Source organism: Hemicordylus capensis, chromosome 5 (assembly GCF_027244095.1).
Source record: "Hemicordylus capensis ecotype Gifberg chromosome 5, rHemCap1.1.pri, whole genome shotgun sequence".
NCBI classification, from domain to species: domain Eukaryota; kingdom Metazoa; phylum Chordata; class Lepidosauria; order Squamata; family Cordylidae; genus Hemicordylus; species Hemicordylus capensis.
In genome coordinates this window covers 112,228,643-112,242,828 of record NC_069661.1, presented here as the reverse complement: position 1 = coordinate 112,242,828, position 14,186 = coordinate 112,228,643, and the positions used below count along the sequence as shown (strand labels likewise).

Genomic DNA, 14,186 nt, shown 5'->3' with positions numbered 1-14,186 from the left:
CTAAAAGTCCCTAATATTCTTTCCTCACAAGAAACTTCCCAAGGAGGCCTCTCTCTGCTGCCAAACCCCTACTGTTTGGGGGGAGTGGGGAGCTCTGACATCTAGACCAGGTTAGACTCCTTGGAACTCAGGGCTAGAATTCAGCTGACTCTGAATTGCTCACAAATGGAACACACCTAACTTTCAGTAACAAGTAGTTCTGTTAAGAACTGTTCTGCTACTTTCCTTTCACTATCCTACAATTGGACTAAATTTGCTCCAGATCAGTTAGGCAGTTCACAAGTTAGCCTACTTATTCCTCAAATGTTCATGCATCCACCATCTTGAACTGGGATGGATGACATCATCACAAACTATGCCCCTGAGGTCACAAACTATTCCCTACAGCTGTAGCAAATTTGGTGCAAATTGGTTAAGTGGTTCACACGTTAGCCCACTTGTGCCTCAAACGTCCACACATCTACCATCTTGAACTGGGGTGGATGGCATCATCACAAACTACAGCATTGAGGTGTCACTATGTGTCCCTACAACAATGTGGTTCATATTTGTCCAGGTCTTGCAAAGTTGAAAAGGACACACACGAAGAATGAATGAATGAATGTTGGGTGATTTCATAAGCTTACCTTCCTTAAGGAAAGTAGACTAAAAACATCAGTTTGCGGAATATCTGCTGAGCACAAGGATGTAAGTTTTACTAGGGCAGAACATTATTTGTTGTTTCTAATTAAATGCTTTCTGTCTCTTGCTCATTCTGTAAAGACATGCTGCTTTTCAGTCAGCCTTTATTGTTGGCAGGTCTCCAAGCAAATTATGCGGCCTCTGTTCCTCAAGGCAATTTTTTCCTCATGCGCTCTTAACTGCATGTCCACGCAGTATTTATTTGTTACATTTGTATTGTGCCCTTCCTCACAACATCATTATAGTTTCGAAGGGCACAGAACACCATAACACCTGAGAGAGTAAGAAACTTGCCTTTAGGCATTCAGTAGGCTCCAGAGCTGAGTGGGGAAATGTACCCTAGTTTTCCAAATCCAAAACCATTGCTGTAGTGATCAACTCAGGGTGAAGATATTGTCCTTTCTGTTGCTCCCCTCCCATGGCAAAGGTATTTTTTCAGGCAACAGAATACAGCTAGTCCAGAATACATCTAGTCCAGTATTCTGTTTCCTACAGCAGCCAGTTAGATGCTTGTGGAAATTTTACAGGCATGGCATGACAGTAACAGCCCTCCCATGTTCTTTGCCTCTAGCATCTGCTATTCAAAGGTATAGTGCCTCTAGACATGGGGGCTCTGTTTAACAATTATGGTTAATTGCTATTAGAAGTCTCTCTGAATTTTGTAATCTTTCCCCCCCAAAAGACTTCTAGGCTATTAGCCATTATCACATCTTGCTGCAGTGAACGCCATAAGTTGAACAAGCATTGTGTGAAGAACAATTTCCTTTTATCTGTTTGGAACCTACTGCCAATGAATTTCATTGGGCGATATCAGGTTGAGTACAAAGAGAATCAGGGGTGGTGGTGATGGGGAGGCTCTCTAGTTATGTATTGTGCATAATTTATGAACTTTTGTTACAATCCACCACCACCATTTAGTTGTCTAAGTACATATTGACTGTGTGTGAGGGGTGTAGCTGTAATTGAGCAAATGGGTTCAAAGAACTCGGGCCCCCCGAGCTCCTGAGGGTCCACCAGCTCCACCCCTTCCTATTTTCTTCATTATCTCCTTCACTCCGAGGGGCCGCTGGAGAGAGGGGCGAACACGGGCCCCCTCTCCCCTAGCTACGCCCCTGCTGTATGTACTTTATTTTTATCATCTCTGTTATGAGTGTGAGTATAATCCAGAATTATTGGATTCAGATGATTGAGAGAACTGATCAAATAACAGGATATAGGTTGACCTTTGATTCTTTATGACTGAATTACTGCAACAGTTCAGTCACAAAAGATATGCAAAATCTGTTGGCTGTAGGAAAATAGTTTTAGCCAGATTCTAGAAGTCAATACACTATTTAAAGGACAACTGAGCATTTTATTATAGACTGTCTAATGAATTGTTCTAAAGTCAAATCAACAAACTAAACTGTTTGACACCTCCATGCAATGCATATTTACTCAAAAATAAGCCTTTCTTTGCTCAGCGAGGCTTCCTCCCAAATACAGTAAGTAGGCATAGGACTGTCAACTGACTGACAGACTGAAGCTGGCAAATCTTTTTTCAGCAACTACATGACTAAATAAGACTCTAGAAATGACAGAAACAGACAAATTGATGGATGCTTTATGCAAGAAGAATGACTTAGTGGTTTCATATGAGCCACTGGAAAAACCGGGCTTCGTTTATGAATTACTAGAAGGCTTGCCACACTCATGCTAGTTTACAAAAACACATTTTCTTTGTAAATGTTTGCCTTAAATCACCCATCAAATGAAATGAAATAATCTCCTACAGATTATTCAAATACCCAAACAACACTATTTTGGGCTATGCAGCCGTTCTTCAGGAGAATACTGTGGTAAAAGCCATCTCTAGTTAAACATCAGTGGCCATGTGGGCCTTAGGTTTAAAAAGTTAACAGTGAACCCCATCTCAGCATGTATAGCTACCAGGTTTGAAATTTAATATTCTCCCCAGGATGGGCTGCCCAGAATGCATTGGATTGAGGCTTACCTGTTGTTTTTGAATACAAAAATACTCTGCCCCTTCCTTGCAGTCTTCTTCCTTGCATCCTCTTCCCTATTCTCTGTTGCCGCCCCGAGACTTTGGAATGTGCTCCCTGCTGAAATAGGAGCCTCCCCATCTCTGACAATGTTCAACAAGTCTCTAAAGATGCATTTCTTCACTGAAGCTTTTAAACTAGAATTGTGGTTTTAAATTGTTTAATGCTTTAATTTTTGTTGTGAAATGCCCAGGGACGGTTAGGCTTGGGTGAGCGTACAAGTATAATCAATAAGTATTTCTGGACATCCATTTGTGGCAAGTAGGAAGTCCATTGTGCAGGCTTACAGATTCTTGATGGTCCTGCAAACATCTCTCTGTGAGCAGGGCTGCAAACTTTTTGGTGTACAGGAGTTCCGGCACCTCAGGCTGAATGCCACTGAACAAGTACAGAATCTCCCAGAAACTAATTTAGGGAATGGGGCTTTAGCTCAGTGGTAGAGCATCTGCTCTGCATGCAGAAGGCCCCAGGTTCAATCTCTGGCATCTCCAGGTAGGGCTGGGAAAGACACCTGCCTGAAACCTTGGATAGTCACATCCAGTCCGTGCAGACAATACTGAGTAAGAAGGGACCAACATTCTGATTCAATGTAAGGTAGCTTCCTGTTCTCCTAACATTTTGGCCATCCCCCCCCCGCCCCCAAAGGTCTTATGCATGTGAATAAAAATAGTGGACAGTCTCTCCCTCTGACATATAATACTAGAACATCCCATGACATTGATTGGCAGTAAGTTCAGAACAGACACAGGAAAGTCTTTCTTCACACAATGCATAATTAGTGCATGGAGTTTGTTGCTGTGAGAGATAGAATAACAGCATTTTAGAGTTGGGAGGGCTCTTGGAGAGGTTCAGGTCCAGCCACTTGCTCAGCGAAGGAAAGGGCTGCCAGCCTCTGTTTGGAAACCTCCAGCAAAAGAGAGTCTACCATGGCATGAGGCAGACTGCTCCCTTCTTAATCCGCTCTTGCACTCAGGAAACTCCTTCTAATGTCCAGCCTGATTCTGCTTCCTTTTTATTTCAGCCTATTGGTTCTAGTACTATCCGCAGGAACAGCAGGGAATACATCTGCTAGTGTGTGTGTGTGTGTGTGAGAGAGAGAGAGAGAGAGAGAGAGAGAGACGGCCCTTCAGGTATATGAAGATGGCTGTCCTATCTCCCTTTAGTCTTCTCTTCTGCAGGCTAAACAGACTTAGCTCCTTCAACCATTCATCATAGGCCTTGATCTTCAGACTCCTCACTGTCTTTGTTGCTCTCTGCTACTATTATTATGAGTTCAGCTTATCAATGCCCTCCTGAAAATGTGTTGCCCAGAACTGGACTCTGTAGTCTAAGTGAGCTTTGACTAGTACAGAACTTGCTTAGTTGACTTTAAAAGGGACTAGATGTCTAAAGGGGAATAGATGTATATATTACTGGCTATACGTCAAGATAACTACGTGGAGACTCAATGTTCAGAGTTACTATACTTCTGAATATAAGTTGCTAGAGGTTGCTATTGCCTTCAGTTGCTAGAGTTGCTATTGCCTTCATGTCCTATTTGTGGGTTTCCTGGGGCTAGCTGGTTGGCCACTGTAGAAAACAGAAAGCTGCACTTGGTAGACCTTAGTCTGATTGAGCAGGGCTCTTTTTATGTTCTGAGATGAACATACAATGGAAACCAAAGTAAATACATACAGGAGAACACCATTATTCACAGGGGTTCTGTTCTGCCGGCGGGTGGGGGGGCGGATAGTGAGTCCGCGAATAATGGATTAGGGCTATGGGAATCGGGGGTTCGGTTCCTGGACTGCCCAAAATTGCCAAAAACCAGCCCCAAATAGGTGTGTTTTCCCCAAAATAACCCCCCAATACCCTAACCCTAACCCTCCAAAGTGCCCTACCATGCTCTCCAGTAGTTCATCATTGTGAAAATTTGTTGAAAATAGCTGGTTTTGCCCCATTTTTTGGTTAAAAGAAGCCATAAAATGGCTCCTGAAAACAAAATGGCATCCAGAAATGACCTACGATGTCATTTCCAGCCACCTCCAACCCACAGATATGCAGGTTTTAACCCTTATCTCTCAGTCCCCCTCCCCCCACGTATACTGAGGTTGGGTGCTAATTACCCGACCACAGATACGTGCCCTGCAACAGCTTGTTCAAAGAGGACAAGTGGATTTGTCATTAAAAAACAAGCAAACCATACCTGCTGCATGGAAGCAAGTGCTCCACACCCAGAAAAACGAAGCCTTTCACATAGGCATCCTGCACAAACAAAGTATTGTATAGTGCAGTTAACACAGGTGTCAAATTCTAAGGCAATTAACATGATACGAGCCTCGTATCATATGGAGGCTCCAGAACATGGTAGCCGTATTTTCAAACCCAGGGTTTTACAGAGATAAAATGAACCTGTGGGGAAATGAACCTGTGATTGTGTGCACGAGCGTCTCTGGGTTAACAGGCTTCTCCACAGTCTGCCACCATTTCCAGCAGTGAGCCAGGGAGAAGGAGCAGCTGTGCCAAGCACAGTGGCTGCTCTATTGAGAGCAGCTGCCGCTCATGTGGCGTGGGGCACTCTGGGATGCGGGAGGTGGAAGTCCTCCCGCTCTCAGTTTTTGCCTTTGCTGTGCTGTGGTTGCATGGCATGGCAAAGGCAGGGAAGCTCCTGCCTTCCCTGCAGACCTCTCCAGTTCTGGAATGAGGTCATGTAAATGAACTCCCTGTTCCAGGAAACCCTGGTTATCTGGAAGCTTAATTAATTTCTCAATTAGAAGATCTTGAAAGGTGGACAATCTTCTCTTAGAAGACCACCACTAGTCAACCTACCCTGCCATGTGCAACCACGAGAGAGTCTAGGAAGTGCTCTGGGGTGCACTCATTTTTCATACAGGTAGAGGGTGATGCCCAACAGGGCATGGTCTGAATGTGCATGATATAACCCACCTTTTTAAACTAAGCACCCCATGTCAACTGAGTGTGCACCCTAAAAGATGCCCAGAACTATGTACATATTCCATGGCAGATGCACAAGTGTTCCTGAACAGATAAGTCAACATGGAGAGGGTTCATTAGGGCTGAAAGCCTGGACATCATTGCTAGAGAAGCAAGGGCAAAAAAGTTGTTGTTCACAGACTCACCCATGAAGTAGCTGGTAATTTTGCAGACAGCGCTGCCAAAAATAAAATCATGCAGGAGGTTGGGAATGAGGGTGAAGGGCATGCAGAAGAAGCAAAGCATGAGATCACTAAAGGCCAGTGAGAGCAGGAAGATGTTGGTGACAGTCCTCATCCTCTTGTTTCTGATCAGCACTATGATGACCAGGGTGTTGCCCAGAACACTGAGCAGAAAAATCACGGAATAGAGCAGAATCCGAACTGGCTGGTCCAAATCTGAAAGCAGACATGAAAAAGAGTCACATTCAGTAGAGGCATAACAGGAAAGCACACGTTCTTAAGAACCCATATCCCATTCTGTGTGATAAAACCCAAAGCAGGGGAGGGCTCCTGTCTTGTCTCACAGTTGCACAGAAATGCATCTTTCAGCCCGTGCACTCTTGCCTGAAAGCAACTCCTGCCCAAAGGCTCTCTTCAGAACGACTACTAAGGGCACAGGAGTGGTGTCCGCCTTTGCAGCTGGTCACTCTGCTTCAGCTAGGGCAAACGAGGCATTCCCAAAGTGCACTGGAATCCTGTGATTCGGATTCCATCTGTTTATTTTACAAAAGAAGCTGTTTTGCCGGGTACGGAGAGCTGGGTTGGTGCAGTGGCTCAGGGAGATGTGGGGTTACTTTTCCTCTATCAGTTTCCCACTGAAAATTGTTCCTTGGAAACTGCTAAATGCCCTAATTGGCAAAGGGTAATTAATAGGATTCCAGCATGCCCATAAATAATGCTTAGTTACATGTCTGGCAAGCATGGGAATGCCCATCTGTGCTTGCTGCTGTTATGCAAGGCAACAAGGGGAGGGTGGCATTGGCTGGGGGCAAGTGGCAGGGAGAGTGATGAACCCATCCTTATGCCATCTTTCCTAAGCAAGCCCCAACCTGGGCCACTTTCCCTGTAACTGGGGCACTGACTGAGTCATGGTCGCTGTCAAGTCCGTTAAAGCGGCTGGTGCGGGTAGACGGAAAACCAACTCTCCCACCTGTTGCTTTTCTCCTGAAACAGGAGAAGAAGAAGCCTTCCTTGCTTTGCACATTGGAAACAAAGATGGGGTTGGGAATCCTTTGTTTGCCACTGGGTTAGTAATTCTGCTCTAAAAAGACTCTCGATCAGGCAAATCGAACTGGGGGTTGACCTCAAATGCTGTAAGAAGCCATTTGAAAGCCTGAAATGAGCCTTTATAGATAAGTTGGTGTAAACTATGGTGTGCAAAGGGTCTGGCTGTTCCTTGTGCACCCTCAAGCGTAGTTCTAACTGGCAGATAGATTCATCTGTGCCAAATTCTCATCCACCTGGAATACACGTTCATTTTCATAGCATGCTACACTCATCATGTCCTTTTCACAGAGTTATATATTACTACTTATAATGCAATCATACTTCCAGATGAGGAAGTTGGTAAGCCCTACCTTTACCAGTCTGGAAACTGATTCTGTGAGAAAATAGGGAGCAACATGGCAATATTTACTGTAGTTTAAAATATGGCCATATGTTTTGACACCTATGATCTAACATGCAAATATTAATTCCTTTACTTACTATTCTTATAAACTGCAGTGACACTTCTTTTGGGGTTTTTTTTTTTAAAAACCCATTAGAAATGTACTAGTGTTTTGGCTTGCTCCTTTCAACATTGTGTGCCCAGCACTGCAACTGCTAAGTTTTCTGGACGACTTGCACATTGTTCTGTAGCTGTAGTTATGATCAGAAAGTCAGAATGTAAATGTCTGGCTTTCCTCTTGGATCAGAACTTAGCAACAAATGTCTGTCTCCACAGAGCTTCACCTGAAATCCATGACAAACTGTTTTCCGTTGAATAGCTGCCAGTGAAATTGGCTGGTTTAATTTTTTTTTAAAAAAAATGTAAAAGTTGCACCTACCTTTAAAAGGCTGAGAAGGATGAATGCAGAAAACGGATCCATTTCTTATGATGAGTTCACACAGGAAATCAGAATTGTTGGGATCAATGTCAAAGAGGCTGTCATTAAGCATATCCATCCTTCACTCTCCAGAGGTTGGCGTCTAAGGGAGAAAGCGTAGGTTTGGGACTATCTGTTCATTCTTTTGATGAACACAAATAGGCCTAAAAGAAACCTGCGACGGGGGAGCTTTGACAGGATCAGCTGTCCAAGCAAGTCTTTTTTCAGCCACCCATAGGGAGTGCTCCGTCCACAGAATTCTGTGAAGCATGGGAACGGTTGTAGCTAGCAAGACATGAGACAGCTTGGATGCCGCAGAGAGAAATGCATGCATGCACACAAGCTCTCCGCTTCCCCTCTTCTAGATCCACCCCTTTCTGTTATTGACCGAGCCAGTGTTAGGATCATAACTATACTGGATAGTGATTACAAAATTAACCCTTTACACAGTTGCTCTTAGCTCACACATGCTCAGGACTTCTCCATACACTGTTATTTATAACCCTGAGTTCAGAAAATCCACTGCAATTTAAAACATGAAAAATTAGCTTGGGCATTTTTACTCAGAAGTACAGTTCCTTTTAAACACACATCTAAAACAACATATTTTATATTTTTGTTACATATTAGTTTGGTAAAAAGTGTAGAGCCCAAACCGGAGTTTGAATTTTTTTCATTTCAGAGCACCTAATTCTGTGCTGAGTTGTGGCCAAAATCACCCGATAGAATTAAGATTAGCACTCTCATCCAAAAGACTCACTCTGATCCCATGGACTTAGGACCAAACTAGATGTTTCGTGGAAGCTGTGTGAAGGTCAGCTTCATCTTTTCCTTCTCTTTTTTTAACGGAAAAGCAATGGGGTGGGGAGGGGAGAGAGGCTGCAGTCAGGTGTGAAGGAATGTCAGGGGGCTGTGAAACTCTTCCTGTCACTTTCTGCTCAGAATTGCTCTCCTCCAGCTGCTTCCTAGAATGCAGGAGAAAAGAATCAGGGTTCTCTTATATTTTTTTTTTCCCCTTGTAGAAAGAAAAGGAAGGGTGATTTACCATGACAGGGGTCAGGGTTAAGCAACCTCCTCCCTCTCCCCATTGCGTTCTACTCACAATTGCTGCCTCTCTTAGCTGTTAGTCTTTAGTTTAGTCTGTAGGGCTTTTCTGCATGTTACACAAAATGAGATGGAAATCATGGAGTTCTGGATTGTGCCACTTCAGACAGCGGATGGGAAGGCGCATCTTGTTTTTGTATGCTTCTGCATGTAAATAGCTTCCTATATGTAGCAAACTAAACCACATGTTAAATCACATGTGATACTAAACCTGTTGTATTTGTGTACTACATAAAGTGTTCTTTGGTTTTGTTTAAATGGAGGAGCATTCTAAAATACGACCTCTGCCTGCAGTGTAAATCGGTGTGGTCCAGAATGCTACCACATCAAGCTACTACCATATTCTGAAGAATGTTGTTATTATTATGACTGTTATTTGATTTGTGTTTTTATGTACTTACAGAGTTTTGGATGCAAAGAAGTAAAGCCCTCTGCCCCAAACAAGCTTACAATCTGAAAAATTGAAAGTGATGATAACAAGACAGGGGGAAACAGAAGCAGCAAGTGATGAATGTGAGTGATGCAGTTACATGCACTAAGCTTGGTGGTTACAGTTGGGAAGGATGGTAAAAACAAATATAATATATTTATTTTCTATTATCTATTTTATTTATGTATGTATTTATTTTTCAGATTTGTAGACTGCCCCAAACTTCAATCTCTGGGTGGTTTACTACATAAAACAGATTGAAAATGAAGACTTTAGAACAATTTAAAACCACAGTCCAGTTAAAAAGCTTGGGTGAAAAAACAAGTCTTAAGAGACTTTTTAAAAGTTGTCAGAGATGGGAAGGCTCTTATTTCAGAAGGGAGTGCATTCCAGAGTCTCAGGGCAGCAACAGGGAAGACACAGCCCTGTGCAGCTTAAAGGGTTATGCCAAAGGCCTTGCAGAAAAGGTGGGTTTTGCTGAGAGGTGGCACCCATCTGCATATTCAGGGAGGAAGTTCCAGGCATAGGGTGCAAAATGGAGATTTGCCAGAAATCTTTTTAGAAGAGGGACGAGCTCTAGAAATCAATGATAGTGAATTTTTAATAATAAATAAATAAATTGGAGCCACTGCATATCAGGCAGCCAATCACGTGCTGGCCATCATGGTTACGGTTTTTCCCTGTACACACGAACACTGCTTTAACCGTGGGTGGCTAGAGCTAAGGGGTGAGACTTCCTACCTGTTTTCAGCACTGTAACCATGAGCATTGGGTGGTTTGTTTGTTTTTGAATGTCTAAATATGGCTACAGTATTGAGATGTTGTGTGTCAGGTGTAGTGGGGAGGGGCCACAGCTCAGTAATACAACACCTGCTTCAGCGCGGGGTGCGGGGATGGAGGAAAGGCTACAAAACCCCTCCTGGCATGGCATTGCCCTTCAAAAATGAAAGTAAAGTGGGGAAAGGTGAGTACTGCTGCCAGTTAGAGATGACAGTACAGGGCTAGATGAACCAGTGGTTTCACTCAGTAGAAGGCAAGCAGCTTCTAGGGCCTCAGGGAGCTAGCCTGGGACGAAATATAATCTTGGGGCCCTCCTTCTGTGCCCTCCTTGCTCCATATGCCCTAAGCCCTGTGGGGCCTTGGAGCACTTTTCTCCTTACCCCGCCCCCCCGCCCGGCCAGCTCATATGTTCATTTTGTACCACCATAGCCTCTGTAGTTTAATAGGATGGATGGTAGAGGAGTCCTTACTTTATTTGCACATGCCTTACAAGTTGAAGTTTTCGTCCCAGGAATCTCTAGTAAGAACATTCACAGAAGCAGGTCTTGGAAAGACTCCAGTGTAAGGCTTTAGAGAGCATTACACAGAAGTGCTGGGCTGGGCTAGTTGGACCAATGGTCCTATGAACAGATGAAGCTGCCTTATACTGAGTCAGGCCACTGGTCCAGTTAGCTCAGTATTGTCAACACTGACTGGCAGCAGCACTCTAAGGGTTTTCCTCAGCATTTCCTGAAGACTAAAGTCATGACCTGCATGCAAAGTGTGTGCTCACTTGCTGAGTTATGGCCCCTCCCCTTCACTCTAGTCTAACTCTGTGTTGGTAGCATCATATGTTAGGGTCGTTGATGGTTCTTCCCTCCCCAGTTGAGCAGAAATCTGTAGAGTCTGTGGCTGAAAGCTTTGATTAATGTTATTGGTAGACTAAAGCACTAAAGCTTTGTTTTGTTTTTGTTTTTTAATGGGGGCAAATTGTAATTTGTGTAGCTGAGATTGGTGGGCACATCTGCTTTTTAAAAAGGACCATCTGACTCTTTCAGATGGTCTTTGCTTCTAACAATGAGAAGTAGCTTTTTATTAAATGGTAAATCCCACTTCTTTTAATATTCTTAAAAAGCACCTTTATAGAGATTCTGCTAATATGCAAATACATTTAAATATAATGGATTAAGAGCTAGATGATTAATCAACTAAAAGACTTTTAGTTGTCGGGCAGCTTTAGAAATGTATTATTTGGTTCAAAGGGATCAGTAACTTCTTTCCCTTTCATCACTTTAATGACCGTGTTCTACAAACCACTTTGCAAGCATAGCAGCACGTAGGTGGTATTCTGTTTTGATATTCACCACTTCCTTGCTGTCTTACAGTCCCATAGCAGTGCCTGTTCTCATGTTTAGGAAGAAAAGAAATTAGGCAAAGTTATTTCCATGGAACATCATAAAAGAATTTTATCTGCCAATTGTCAAGGACAAAAGTTTCCAGAGTCTCACTGTGGATGAATTTTATCAGCCTTCGCTGTAATACTTTTGTCTGTATCATCCTTAAGAAAATGCATTTTGGAGAAGAATGGACGTAAGTAGTATAATGTAATCTGGACAGTGTTCTTTGTTTATACAATATCATATTGTGCAGGGAATAAATGAGATTGGGAGGATGTAAGTTTTATGCTCTTTCCCGTTAGCAAACTTCTTTTAAAGCTGCAAAAATTATACACACATCACTCAATGACAAAAGAAAAGCAGGACTTAAGAACGAAGTAGACATCCAACTTTTCTGTTCACATTTAAAGGATTCCTTTCTGCAGTGGGTTTACCAAACTAACGGTTATAATGGATGGTCCATTAATGAGTCTTTCCTGATTTGGTCCTTCAGTTGCTTGTCAGGGATTTTTTGCACAGTCAGCTGCCAGCACTAGTAGAGAGGTTCCAGTGATGCTGATGGAAGAGACAGACTTCTGCAAGATTCGTAGGGAAGGCAAAAGATCCAAAGCTCCAGTAGTATACCATAAGATTTAGAGGGGCAGGGCAGGGCAGGTTGGTATAGGACAAGGTAACTGACAGGTTCATAGCGCCAGAAGCCCTGTGCAGTGGCCTCTGGGAACCCCAATGCCCTTATGTCCTGAACAGTATCATGTGTAGTCCCTGATTGTATGCATTGGTTTCTCCATGTGCAGTTAGGCCATGCTGCTGCCACAATTTGCAGAATCAGCTTTAAAAATAATACAGGCCATGGCAACTGCATGTGCATGTGCACACTTTGGAGGCACTTATGGTTGATGACTCCCTGTGATGCCACATCTGCCAACAGCCCTGTAAGCTTCTAGAGATCATGGTGTGAGAATCCTGGATGTATGAACTGGCCCAAGAATTAGGTACTCGAGCACATACAGGAAGCAGATAGGGGAGCAGTCTGGGTCAACAAGCAGAGCAGCTCCTTGGCTTCTTTCAGTGATGGGTTGCGGCATTCATTGTGTAGTATTAAAGCGTTTTTCCCAACAAGGGAAGGAAAGCACCTACAGTGAACAATGCTCTATTTAGTTTTATTATTTATTTTAGTTTTATTATTCCACTCGTCAAGTGTTTCCATTTTTAAGTTCATCTTTCAAGTGCTTCTAATTCCCTTTTGAAAGAGCAACTTCAGCTCTAGATTTACAACAGAGAATGTCTGGGAAATCTTGGTTGCAGGAACAAATATTTTTCTTATCCATTGTATATGGCCTCTTAGATATTCGTTTAAGCTGGTCATCCTCCAGACTGTGCTGTGGAAATTGAAACTATCTAAAATCTCACGATTCCTTCCTTGTCTGCAAAATAAGTGTTAATACATACTAAATAAATGTCCAAGTGAAATACTAGGAAAACATTTTGGTTTAAAAAATGGAAAAGGAGATTGAGAACCAATAAAAATGGGACTTGTCACATATTTCTTTGGCACTTGTTCAGGTGAGGCCTGGTTCTTCTCAAATGGGGCCTCTGAGATGCCAGCAGGCTTGTCTTTGTCTTTATTTATATTATTTATTTTATTGAGAAGTTTATATCTGACCTTTCCATGGAGGTGCCCAACGTGGCTTACAACACTAGATCACATACAAGTTTATAAAAATAGAACAATATACAATACTAAAATCAATATTTTTTGAAGCCAGAGAACAGACAATGCATATAAATCAGTGCAAAACACCATGGCTAACAAAGAGAAAGCAGCATTTTAGATTAAAATCTTGTTTAAAAAGAGGGTTTTTCACCTGGAAGGCCAGGAAAGAGGAGGCAAAGTGAGGGTCCCTTGGCAGGGCATTCCATAACCATGGCGCAGTGACTGAGAAAGCCATCTCCCGTGTCCCAACCAAATGCAGCTCAGATATTAGGTGGGACACAGAGAAGGCCGTCTGTGGTCCTTCAGGTATCCCATTTCCAAGCTGTATGGGGCTTTAAAGGCTAATACCAGCATCCGGAAGTAGACCGGAAGCCAGTGTAAATGTGTGATAAGATGTCATTTGTACTGGTTACTGGATCTAGGCATCAACCTGACCACAACACTTTGGACCAATTCAGCTTTCAAACACTTTTCAAAGGCAGCCCCACAAGAAGCACATTGCAATAATCCAAACTTGCTGTAACTCAGGCTTTTGCCAATATAGCCAGATATACTTTTCTAGGAATAGGCATAGCTGGAACATCAACTGAATTTGAACAAATGCACCACTGGCCACTGCCAGTACCTGGATATCCAGACTCAAACTGGAGCCAAGAACACCACCCTGAATTCTTAAGCACTCAAGCTGAATTCTTATTCCTAGAGCACCTGTTTTGCTGACCAAGAGCATTTCTGTCTTGGCTAGATTATGGTTCAGGTTTTTTTTACCCCATCCATTCCATTATTGATCCCAGACATAGGTTCAGAACCCCAACAGCCTCCCTGGAATCAGATGTCAAAGAGAAATAGGGCTTGATGTCATCTGCATGCTAGTGACAAATCTTTGGACAGTCTCTCCTGGTGGTTTCATGTAGATGATAAACAGCATGAACAGCAGAATATAACCCCATATGACCCCGCACTCCAAAGCCAGCACCAACACTAGGAGCTAGGAGTA

The 14,186-nt window shown here is 43.0% G+C and overlaps 1 protein-coding gene and 1 long non-coding RNA gene across 2 annotated transcripts in view; one reads left to right on the top strand and one right to left on the bottom strand.

The window, feature by feature from the left end:
• The window catches only part of CCKAR (cholecystokinin A receptor), a 41,510-nt gene extending 33,397 nt beyond the window's left edge, over positions 1-8,113 (bottom strand). Inside the window, exons 1-2 of the mRNA XM_053253925.1 lie at positions 7,747-8,113; positions 5,843-6,094 (exon numbers count right to left, since the gene is read on the bottom strand). Coding sequence (XP_053109900.1) covers positions 5,843-6,094; positions 7,747-7,864 — 370 coding nt within the window. The 5' untranslated portion in view covers positions 7,865-8,113. The remainder of the gene's footprint in view (positions 1-5,842; positions 6,095-7,746) is intronic.
• The window catches only part of LOC128326674 (uncharacterized), a 40,823-nt gene that overhangs the window by 21,507 nt on the left and 5,130 nt on the right, over positions 1-14,186 (top strand). Inside the window, exons 2-3 of the long non-coding RNA XR_008308188.1 lie at positions 9,293-9,402; positions 11,494-11,668. This is a non-coding gene — a long non-coding RNA (uncharacterized LOC128326674). The remainder of the gene's footprint in view (positions 1-9,292; positions 9,403-11,493; positions 11,669-14,186) is intronic.